Below are 12,821 nucleotides of genomic sequence, written 5' to 3'. Positions count from 1 at the left end.
GGCCAATTTTACAGCTGGGGTGCAAAACTTGGGGCTGGGTTTAAATAAATTACCGCTACGGGCCATGCTTATTTCATTAGGATTATTTCGGAGCATCGAAGTATCCATTCTCGAGTCACTTGGCCACTTTTCTTGATTTCCGGTTATGTTTTTGTTACTGACACACTGAGAAACTGCAAACAGAGAAGAACAGCAAACAGCAAACAAAGCTACCTTTTCCCCACTGGGAGGCGGCTGGAAGGGTGGCAGGGGAGATGGAATGTTGAGGGAAAAGGGGACAGCGTGGCATGTAGTGGGCGCTAAACGCGAAAGCGAAACGATAAGAGAAAGAAAATGCCTAGCGGCATTAATTATAATCCGCTTAAAAGTTTCAACATGTTTTCCAAAGAAAGCCCTTTCGAAAATACGCCAAACGAAAATACACAAAAGACGCCACAGACTGACTCATTGACTCACCAAAAAAATATCAAGCAAATCGCATATATGCGATTGTAGAATTAACAAATTTATCCAGACAACTGATAAAAAAAAGCACCGAATAATAATTGATAAGCGCAATTTTGTAGAATGACAAATTTGTAGATAAATACGATAGGGAAATTCACATAATTAGCTGAATTTCATAATGTTTTTCATAAGGCATATGACATTAATCTAAGAAAGTATTCTTATATTCTTATATAGAAAGAGCCTTTTTTTTAGCTACTAATTGAAGAATGAGTTTTTAAATTCATGATTAGTTCAATTATTTCTTTCAAATATAATGAACAAATCTTTCATTAATGTGACAGTCCAGATTTTAAAAAGTCTTGCAATTTAAGAAGTATTTTTATGCTTTATAAAATATTTTCTTTTATTATATTTTCAATTTTTAAGAGAGCTATATATATATATATATATATATAATATTTGACTAAGGCATTTGACATTTCTTGAAGCTTGTCTGCTATAATATCAACCTTAGACTAATAGAATTCGTTATAATTAGCTTAAGGTTTAAGCTTAATAATGAGATTTGAAATTCAAGTTGAACTATTTTTTAAAAACTTAATGAGCATATCTTTTACCTCTAAAATTTTGAGACAACTCAAAGTAATAGAATTTGTTTATAAGTGATATTTATTCTATTGTATTTAAGATTCCTAAGCGAGTTCAATTTAAAGTGGATTTTAATTTCGTATATATTATTATCATTTCATTACATATTCGATTTTTAAACTAGTTCAATATAAAGAGTGTATTAATTCCATATAAGATATTTTTGTAAAGCTGCAGCAATTTTGCAAGCTCACATTTTGTTGCCTGCAGCTCAAGACTTCAAGGCAGAAGAAGCAAGTCGATTTTCCATTTTGTAGCTCTTCTTAATATGTTTTCTTTTGCAGCGTGTGGCAAGGCACGCGGGGGGCAAGTGGGGCAAGGGGCAGGGTAAGTGGCAGGACTTAGACAGGGATATGCAACTAACTAAAGGTGTGAGAAGCTGCCAGCAAACGATGCATGAGCCAGCCAATGTAACTGTGTGTGTGTGCGTGCCTGTGTGTGTGAATCCTTGTCTATACATGTGTGTGTGTGGGTGTGTGTGTAGAAAGTTCTTAAGTAGCCCCGATGCTGGCTCGGCATTATAAATTAAAATGCATGCATTAAAAATTCTACTGGAAAAGAGTTTGCAATTAAGTAGGACTTAAGTTGAAGTGTAAATAAAAATGCATACACAAGCAAACACACACATTTACGCATACACACACATATATGCGGACATCCTTCGACACTTAAGGAGTTTGGGAAAAGACATCAAATTGCCTGCTTCGTGGCATCCAAAAAACTTGTGGCAATTTCCTTAAGACTATTGCTTAATTTCCGGTCACTCTTACTTTCACACACACACACAATCGCACACACACACACGCGTAGACAAAGCAAAAACATGCCTGACACTTAAGTCCTTTAAAATCCTTAAGATTTTTGTGCGGCTCTTGGCACTAAGACATTTCAATGGTCAGCCACTGATAAGCAAATTCAAACAGTTCACTTGGCTTAAGCCACGTCCCTTCTGTCTCTCCGTCCCCGCCCCCGCTCCCTCCCCCCGGCAACTAACTGTTTGTTGTCCTTTACACATATTATCAAATGGCCTTTACGGTTATTAAAACTTTGCTCTGTAAAATTTTAATTTTCAAACCCAAATCACTCAAATCATTTTAATAAGTAAATTATGAGCATTTCCTTATAAATAACACAATACACAATTTATTCGGCCACCCGTGCAAAGCCTTGACCCCCCTCTTCCACCACCCTTCTCTTAAGGTCAACTTGAAGCAAAAAAGCAGAACTACAAATATTTGTTGCCAAGATATTTTCTCGAGCAAACTAAACCGTAAAACTTACATAATCCTTGCCAGCAGTCACTTCAGATGTCCTTCCACACCCTTCTCTCTCAGTGTGTGTGTGTGTTTTCCTAGGTGAGGATTAAGTCGTTTTGATGTTGTGCGTAGGCGATTCATAATTATTGCAGTCCTTGTCTCCGAGGCTATTGTGGTCAGCCAATTGGTTAATTTCTTAGAAGAAAGTCGAGCTCAGTATCTCACGCTCCTCTGCACACACTTATTGAGAGCATCGAATTGAAATCAACTTGAATTGAATACAACACTTGAATTCGCATGCACACAAAAAGTTGTGCAAGGATTAAAATCATCGGGGGTTGATTGTGCCCTGGTAATTGGCCGCATCTCTTGACATTGCGTAAGAGCTCGGCAGCAGCAGCTTAGCTGGATGGCAACTAACAAGCAAAGCGAATCAAAAATATCCATTTATTTGAACTTTCAATTCAGATGGCGATAAGCCAAGCCAAGCAACTGCAACTTTAACTGAAAACCGACTGCAAAATACACTTGAAATTGTCTTTGCTTAGTTTACAGAATTGCCAGTTTTATAGAGTACAAAGAAAAAGTAAAATAGGTAGTCGAAGCGTATTCCAGTCGATTGGCAACTTCATTATATTTCGGCTCACGCTATCGACAGTGACATCAACGCTGGGCGCAGGTTAATAAATCTTAAGCCGCAGTCTGGGAAAGCGAAATGGGAAAATTGAATGAGACGCAAAGACAGCAGACAGCAAGATGATAGCAGCGTCTAAGCCTATGCAAGTGGAGTTCATTACAAATCGTTTGTCAGCTTACGAAAGACGCGGCGAGACAGAGGGCGAAGTCTCTCGGTTTGTCTGTCTGTCTGTCTCTCTGTCTGCCAAGCTGAGATTTAATGCCTCAAACGTTTTTAATTCAATTTGTTTGGCTGTCTCGATTATTTTTCCACTGATAATGCTAATAAGGATAAGCGCGGCGGCCTCGTCCTGGGCCACTTAAGTGCTGCACTGCCTGCACAGACGTTCAATTTATAAAGCAGCCCCATTTCAGTCGACTCTATGTTTTCCCTCCTCCTTCCTCTCTTCATTTGCAAACAGACAGTTTTGAATGCCATCAAATCCGGGACTGGGTGACGCAACAATTAGCGAGCTCAACGTGGCCACTGTGCGAGTGGTCAACACAAGCACAAACACACTCACTCACACACACACACACACACACACATTAAGAGCTGCATATATGCACATATGCATGGGCAGCAAATCCGCTTTTGTGTTAGCCCCCAAATCATGGGCCAGGATAATGGATTTAATGAGTTTATTATTCGGTTGCACTACGCAGCATTTGCGCTCCATTGTTATTTGGCCGCTTTTTGCAGACCACCATTTCAACAATTCACCTTTGGGCCAATAACTGGTCGGCCGACATACGTGGCGTATACATAATGCCAATGGCGGGGCTAAAGCCAAAGCCAGAGCCAGACGAAAGGATTCGTCGATGAAAGTGGTAATTGCGATTATTACGCAAAAACACAACAATATTCGAACACTGGGCTACTTTAATGAACATGACGAAACAGCATATAGCAATGATATTAAATCAAGTATACGACTAGTTGGCCAGTTTAAAGAAGCATCATCAATTAACGAGAAATTAACTGTGATTACGGCATATCTTGACTTTAATTGTAATACCCTATCATCATATTAAAATTGCGTAGCTCTTCCGCATTTCATTCTTTATTCTTTTTATTCAAATATTATTGTAAATTTTATATTATTTTCTTCTTTTTTTTGAGCTGTACATATTTTTGCGAATATGCTCATACAATTGATTTATTCAGTTTTAATGCCCAATGAGGATTTTATGGCAATTAAAAGATTTGCACGAACACACAAACAAATACATCAATACACATGTAAGTGTGCGTGTGTTTGTGTGTGTGTATTTATTGCAAAAATCGCTCATAATTGCGCTGAACTTTTGGCGCGTTCTCTTCGCTGTTTTAAACGCGCCAAAAATGCCAATCGCGAAAGCGAATCGCGGCAATCGGCAATCGGCCATCGACAATCTCTGCTGCTTACAATTTTTATAATTGGAATAATTAATAATACCATTATGGCTGGCCCCTGAAACAGCACATTGCAGGGCGTTAAGCCTATTTGCTTTTCGTGTGTCCTGGCCACTCACTTCACCCCCTTCCCCTTCTGAAATTGCATTCGGCTTTGGATTGGGCGCATTTTGCATTTTCTATTGCTATTGGCGAAATTTTTGGTAAATTATTTTTAAGCTGTTCATAATTGGTTGTGGAACACACACAACACAAAAATAAAAAAGAATACTTTACCAATCGTTTGCATTAGGTGAATTATTATGTTCGCATTCTCAAATATGGAAGTTTTTAGATATATTTCCACACTTCAAAATATTCTGAGCACTCTAATATCGATGGCTGTCTGGTCCGATGAGCTGCACTTTGGAAACTCGCCAACTAGTCATGCAATTATTATTCATTAATAGTAGTAATAATTTAGCATGCTATGCATATTCATAATCTTGATAGTCGGGGGACTGAGACTGGGGCTGGGAATGCGAATGCGAATGGGCCATTTCGCTTTTGGTGGCGGGGTAAGCGGCTAAAACCATTTTGTGGCTAACCGCAGCAAGCAATAATTTATTTAAATACTCTCTCATGTGCGTGAGGGGCGCTCAATATATAAAATATGTTTTAATTGCTTATTTTAATTTGCCGATTTGCACTTGCCGCCATTTGAAGCGTTCCAAACTGAGCTCTAAACCGATTAACAGCTGCAGCAACAGCAGCAACAACAACAACCACAGTTGCAACCAACAAAAGAGAGGGAGCGAGAAAGGAGGGATACAGCTAGGCAGTTTAGTTGCAGTTTAGTTGCATTTTCGACAACGGCAACAAATTAGTTAGATACCCTGTTATTACATTGATTTCGATGGCATGTTAAGCCAATTAGCTTAAACAACAACTGACATAATTCAAAGCTAAATTGATTGATTGCATTCTACGCACAGTAAAGATAAAAATAATATTTATATGATATAGTTCATATAACAAAAAGTAAAGCTATACAAAAATAAAGTAAGCAATGGCTTTCCAGGAAAATATTATATATAAAAATATAGTATTAATGTGATCTACATTTGAAAAAGTTTATAATTATATGTATATATCAATAAAAATAAACAGAAATTGGTGCCAAAGGCAGCAACATGTTAAATGATCTGAAACTAATTGAAAATAACTAAAGGAACTAAATATATTTACTTCCAAGAAAGGAACATAAGGTGTACTTGAAATTTATAAAGATTTTGTCTAATTTAGAAAATTGTTTATACAATCAAATTCAATATTTCATTATTGCAGTTTTATTTACTACGAAAAAAGATATGATTATTAAATCTTATAAAGCATCATCATTAGATAAATAATATGAACCATAATTCATAATATTTTTATTAATAAAAACTTGTCGATAAATACATGTATTCCACTTAAATTAAAAGTCTATCTATATATTTTGTGCACTGCATTGAAACTAAGAGTCTCTCTCCTAAATAAACTCTATTATTTTATGGTATCTTGCCTGCTTTAATTAAAATACACTTCGCGAGTGCAGTAGAAAGACTGCTTTCATTTAGATAAGTTTATATTTTATGGCCCATGCCACCCAATCATTATTCGTGTAGGGTATTAGTGAGTGCAACAACTAATTTGAATAGTTGCCTCCCAAGTGGAGTTCCGAGTTGTTCGGGGCGGGTTTGGGAATCTTCAAAAGCACTTAGCGACCGCGGCAACAAAATGGAAAATTATTAAATGCTCTCGCATCAACTAACAACGCCCCTTCACTCTCTTTTTTGTTTTTTTGTTTTGCTCCACAGCGAAATCGCTTCCACTGCACTGCGTGGTGGAGTCTGTGCACTCGTTGCATGCCTCGCTTACCATAGACACACGCCAGCCGTGGAAACGGCGACCGAACATCGAGACAGACAGCTACGTGATCATTGCAGCGGCCACGCCCTGGAGCGAAATAGTGCAAACGGCGCTGCAGCGTCTCGGCTACTCCCAAGAGGTGGCGAACACAGCCAGAGGTGAGTCTCAGAGTCGAAGTCGGAAGTTAATAATACGTGTTTGGGAACATTTACACTAATACCCACACTTCTGGTACCTTCTTTTAATTGTGCTTAGGCTCGCTCATCATCAAGCACTGGAAACCAATACCGTTGGAACAGATCTCCGATAATCCGGCTGTGCCGGTTAGCGACATTGTCGGCGAGCTTACATCGGTGATAACGCTGCGCATTGTCATCTTGCGACCGAAGACATCTCCCTTTGGGGAGATCAAGGACAAGCTGCTCAAGCTGCTCGTCCTGCAGTCGCACGGACTGCTGCGCTCCACCGGCTGTCCCCTGGATGAGGTGAGTAGCGAATATTGAGTTGAGCTAATTAGACATTCGCTTTGAACTTCGGGGCTCGGCTCGCTAAATGTTGCACTAAGACGACAAAATTCTATAATGATTCATAAGCGGTTTACGACACACACTACATACTACACTACACACACACACACATAGAGGCGAGGCTATTATCCTTGTCTTGAAGAGTTTGCTAAAACTTGTGTGTGTGCCAACGAGGGGTAAAAGTAAACTCAAAACCCAAACCGCTAATTTGCGTGAATTGAGGCATAAACACACGCACACACACTCACACACACACACGTTGACAACAAAAGTTTTGCGTATCCTTTACCCCCGCGTTATCCTTGCTGCCGACTCAAGACTAGCAAGCAACACCAGTCAATGTTTGTGTCTGTCTGTCTGCATATGAAATTCATTGAAAATGTTTTGATAATGACTACAAAGAAATGTTGTTAAGCCGAGTTCATTTATTTTGGTTCACTTAACTAATCCTTTTTTGCAATAGTTTTCATTTTTAATCAGCTTTGCGCTTATCGCCGCACACATCAGCACACTCTCAAGTATATACATATATACATATACATATATATATATATATATATACAGTTGCGTATTAAATAGTTGCAACAATTTGAAGGCAGATCATAGTCTTACAAAACGCGTTGATATCGTTGCAACTGGTAGCCACATGACCCACATACGTTTTGTACTCCGAGTAGTATTACATATCTGGCGTATGAGGAGTCCAGTTAAATCCCTGCCTACCATAAATCACCGTCTGTCAATGTCTGAACTCGTTGTTCACTGTCTGCTATCATGGGTCGGAAATCACGACCAAAATACCCTTCAATTGATATTGCGACTGATTTTATATGGGCCCTGATTAATATTAGCAAAAGTATTTTCTCTAATCACATGATAATTCCCTCTGCACACACACACACACACATACATCACATTGATTGTGGTCATAGTGTGCTTATAGAGCTGTGACTCTCGCAAGTCTCGTGGTAAATATGCTTTGGGTCTCTGTGGTCTGTGTTCCAAGAAATTGCGAAAGGGGGGCGAGCGCGATATGAAAATCAATTTAATAATTGCCGCGCCCGCCTCCGCCTCTAACTTCTCCTCCTCCGTCTTGCGCGTCAACCCATTTTATTTACAATTAGTTGTCTATAACACACACACACACTTCCCCCCGCCCCGCCCCCAACCCTTCTGTCGACATCCCATCAGAACCGCAGTTCGTGTGTTTCGAGCAGCTTAAGTGATTTGGGGCGCCTCCTTAGCTGATAGCGACAGAACAGAGAGACATTATCTATCTATTCGAGGAGCAGCCAACTCAGCAGCAAGCAGTATCTATGAGCATTTAATTCGGTATACAGCAAACCCCACACACTTACCCCACCCCCTCCCAAAAAAAAGAAATACTTACGATTGCCATTGCGTAGCATTCACCGAATGAATTTCGATTCTATTTCTGAACATTAAATTCAATTTTAATCGCATAAGCTGGTGTGTCGTCGCCTATCAGCATTTCGCTTGGCTCGGGACTTTGGGACTATCTATTTATCGCTTCAAGCTAGTTAGGTAGCTGGCTAGCTAGGTGGTTAGGTTCGCTGACGAGGCGTCAAGTTAATATCAGTTTGCAGAACGTGTGGTATCAGTGTTTTTCCCTCTTCCTCCATCGCGTATATCGATATCGTACTCGTAATAGGGCAAATCAGAGTCAGCTACATTTTATGGCTAAGTAAATCCCGGCCACTTCAGGGCCTTACCCGACTCTCTTTCTACCTCTCTCTCTCTTTCTGCAATTTCCCCCCATTTTGTAGCTTGTGATTTTTATGACAGCCGCTTAGTAATGCGTGTGTGTGTTTGTGCGTGTGTGTGTGGCAAACCCCCGGGGGCTTAGACCTAGCTAACATGACTGGCGACAGCACTTTACTATCTATCAAGGCCTCTAAGTTAATCCCATTCGATGTCCATTCTTTTTTCCATTTCCTCCCTTTCTCCTCCTTCAGGTGACGCTCTCGCAGATCTGTCGCAGTTCCCATCAGAATACCTACGCAATGCCCGGTGGCGAAATCTCCGATGAGCTCCGTCGCAAGTTCGATCAATGGTGGTCGAATCAACTCTCCCCCCAGTCCGCGATGACGCCAAAGATGCTGCCCTTCATGTCCGCCCCGAATGCGGTGCCCGTGGTGCCCAGCGAAATGGACTTTCCCGTGGGCACAGCCATGGCTGCCGCAGCTGCTGCGGCTGCTCACGCTGCTGCCGCTGGAGCTGCTGGCGCCGCTGCCAATCCGCTGAGTGCGATGGGCAGCCGCGAATCGTTGTTGCTGGCCAACGAAGCAGCCGCTGCTGCTGCCGCTGTGGGACATCATCCCAATGCTGCAGTTAGTCAGGCCCAGGCGGCCGGGCATCATGGCAATATGCTGGTGCATCCGATGCACGCATCGATGCATCATCATCATCATGCGGCCTCGCATGGCGGACAGTATCCGAATCAGAAGACACGCATGCGCACTAGCTTCGATCCGGAGATGGAGCTGCCCAAGCTACAGAAGTGGTTCCAGGAGAATCCGCATCCGTCGCGCCAACAAATCCAAACCTATGTGGTGCAGTTGAATGCTCTGGAATCGCGTCGCGGTCGCAAGCCACTCGATGTCAACAATGTTGTCTACTGGTTCAAGAATGCACGTGCCGCACAGAAGCGCGCCGAGATGCGTGGCGGTAGCTTGGGCAATGCCATGACTGCCTTGGGACATGCGGCCATGAACGGATACCTCAGCCAGCATGCGCCGTTGGGTCAGAACTCGAGCAGCAGCGCCGGAAGTCAGCCGTTGAGCATGGGCAATCTGTCGATGTCGCATGACTATCTCAAGAGTCCGATGAGCCTGAAGTCCGAGGACATTGACACCATGTCCCAGCACTCCGATGAACTGGAGGAGGAGCCCAGTCGTCCCACAACGCCACAGCTGCCGTTGTCGCTGACCACACACGAGCGCCATCGCAGTTCGCCTATGTTGGACGATGATGACGATGAGGATCGCAGCGAGCAGCAGCAGCAGCCACAGCGTGTGAAGAGCGCTGGTAGCGACTTGGCCAATGGGGTGACGGAGCGCGATGAGAAGCCAACTGGCCTGAAGACTCAAGATGAGTTGGAAATGCATGACAACGACAATGACAACGACAACTCCAATGACAATTGCAGTGGCAACGCCAGCGGCAATGCTGAGGCAGCCAATGATGCCAATGATGGGGTACACAACAACAACAGCAGCAACAACAACAACAGCAGCAGCAACAACAGCAGCAACCACAACAACAGTGGCAGCAACAACAACAACAACAATGGGGAAAATAACCAGAGTCACAACGAACGCGATGAAGCCGCCTCGACGCCGAAGCACAGCACACCCAAGGAGGAGGACGATGACCTGGACATGGATGAGGACGATGAGGACAATGAGAACGATACCAGCCATCTCGATGAGTTTCGTTCGCCATCACCCGACTTGGGTGGCAGCGTAGTTCCACACAAGGATCAACTGCCGTTTCCCATGGTCCCCAACTCGATGTTCTCGCAGTCTTTCATGTACATGAGTCATTACATCCCGGCCTTTGGCCAAGCAGCCGCCGCCCATCCGCACGCACATCATGCGGCCGCTGCGGCAGCCGCCGCTGGCATGCAACCGAATGCGTTGATGGGCGGTGCCGGACTCAATCTGTCGAGCATATCGAATGAGGAGCGACGCAAGCGCAATCGAACCTTCATCGATCCGGTGACGGAGGTGCCCAAGTTGGAGCAATGGTTCGCCATGAACACGCATCCCTCGCACAATCTGATCCTCAAGTACACCGAGGACTTGAACACCATGCCCTACCGGTAAGTAGCAAATTCGCGAGTGAAAAGTCAACACCCCACTAATGGAATTTTCCTTTGCATTGCTTTTCTTTTTCTCTATTCTACAGTCAAAAGTTTCCGCGTCTCGAGAGCAAAAATGTGCAGTTCTGGTTCAAGAATCGTCGGGCCAAGTGCAAGCGTCTCAAGATGTCGTTGTATGACAACAGCCAGTGTGGCCAGCTCGGTGGTCTCAGTTCCTTTGTGCCCAAATACGAGGAGCGGGATTAGGCCAACCGGCTAGCAGCATTTTGTAAATACTTGGCAGCTAAATAAGCATAATCCTTTCGCCCTAAGACAACTCTTTCCAAGTATTATGACACAACAAAATCAAATCCCAGTTTAACATATAACATTAAAAGCCCAGTCCCAAGAATGTTTGGGGAATATTTAGCAAAAATTAGACGAAACCTAGTTGTAGATGACATTACTATAATTTAACGGATCGCAGAAATATACGAACATATTTTGTAGAATATCAACTAATCAAAAAAGGAAAAAAACGTATAAATATCCACACTCTACAAACATAAGTTTAACTACTATTTGAATTTGAATTCGAAGATGAAGACGAAGCTACGTAGAAGTGTAACCAAAGAAAGCCAATCCGATGTGTAAATATATGACTATTATTATAATACTTACTATTATGCATATTAAATGAGAGAACTCTGCTAATTTCTTTGAATTGTGTAATTCCTTGTTTCGAAACATTTTGCCTTATTTTAGATCGTTTTCCAGCCTAGCAAATAAGCGTAGTATTTCTATAAATAATAATAATAAATAATTAATAATAAAAAAAGAACCTTTAAATGGGTTCCGTTCTACAATATATCTTGGTATCTAATACCTATTTGCAATTCTTCGGAAATTCACATTTTATTCTTATTACTGAAAAAGAAAACTGAAACTTTTAGTTGATAATTATTTTTGAGATAATAATAATTCAAATTAGCAGTTTGAATAATTACCGAGTATAATGAATAGATTCACTTTGATAGCTACACTTAAACAATGTTTAATAAATTGTTCCACTAGACACTTAAGTAAAATCAATCGAAAATAAAATGAAATTAAATTTACTTGTAATTTATTGAAAGCATGAATACACACACACATACATCAATTACCTACACACACACACACATACAAACATTATATTATAATATGTATTCCCAGCAATTATTAAATGATTAAATAAATACAATTTTAAATGTCAACTCTGAGCAAAAAACTCTTTCTATTCACTGGGGAAAATGGAAAATGGGGAAGCGACTGCATTGGGACATCGGGAATTAGCATTGTCAAATAGTTGTATATAGATATAGACAGCTCGATAAGCATTTACGTTTGATTTCCTCGATGACAACGAGCACGTAGTGAAATGTCTTTACAAATGTCACGTCACGAACTTGGAGACAGCTTAAAGTCTATGAAATTAAAGAAAAGATTAGATTTCTTAGCAACTAATGAGTGCATAACGACTTTTGACGAATATTGAAATCTCTTCTTGGTTAAGTGGAGATATTAATATTAATTTAAATTCGTTTAGCACCGAATGCGATCAATCATTTGATAATGTGGCCCCAAAAATAGCAAATTGATTGCAAACTAAATTTAGAATAGACATTTCACTTGGCACTTTATTTTACATAAATGTGGGGAAAAGAAAGCGATACCTTACACATGTCCTGTGCGATTGTCGCTGCAGGAGCTGTCCTTGTTGTGGCTGCGGTTGCTGTTGCTGTGGCTAATGTGTTTGGCAATTTCTCATATGCCAGAACTTTTTGCTTTGCTTTATTTCGTTCAGACTCATTTTTGTTAGTCGCTGATAAGCAAAAGGGGAAATAAATATGCAAAAAATTAAAAAGGAAAAAGCAGCTCCCACGCTGTCCTGTCGACCAACCGGGCGTATGAGTTATCTCTGCCCAGGCGCGTATATGAGTATATTAGCGTTGAGATATGAAACAATTTATTAGCTCCAAAGTTTGCTCCGCGCATTTCTTTCTTTCTTTCCCTGGTATAGATAGAGGCGAATACGAATACGAATATGAATGCGTTAGGAAGTGTGAGTGTATTCATATGAGTTACAAGTCCTGCCACTGCGGTTACTAAAT

The 12,821-nt window shown here is 41.3% G+C and overlaps 1 protein-coding gene across 2 annotated transcripts in view; it reads left to right on the top strand.

Moving 5' to 3' along the window:
* The window catches only part of LOC132790163 (homeobox protein 13), a 56,955-nt gene extending 45,030 nt beyond the window's left edge, over positions 1–11,925 (top strand). For both annotated transcript variants that reach the window (XM_060798613.1, XM_060798614.1), the window contains 4 exons: positions 6,267–6,476; positions 6,574–6,803; positions 8,822–10,689; positions 10,776–11,925. In XM_060798613.1, coding sequence (XP_060654596.1) covers positions 6,267–6,476; positions 6,574–6,803; positions 8,822–10,689; positions 10,776–10,935 — 2,468 coding nt within the window. In that variant the 3' untranslated portion in view covers positions 10,936–11,925. The remainder of the gene's footprint in view (positions 1–6,266; positions 6,477–6,573; positions 6,804–8,821; positions 10,690–10,775) is intronic.
* Positions 11,926–12,821: the final 896 nt, after the last annotated feature.

This window comes from Drosophila nasuta, chromosome 3 (genome assembly GCF_023558535.2).
Source record: "Drosophila nasuta strain 15112-1781.00 chromosome 3, ASM2355853v1, whole genome shotgun sequence".
NCBI lineage: Eukaryota > Metazoa > Arthropoda > Insecta > Diptera > Drosophilidae > Drosophila > Drosophila nasuta.
This window is presented reverse-complemented; position numbering and strand designations above follow the sequence as displayed.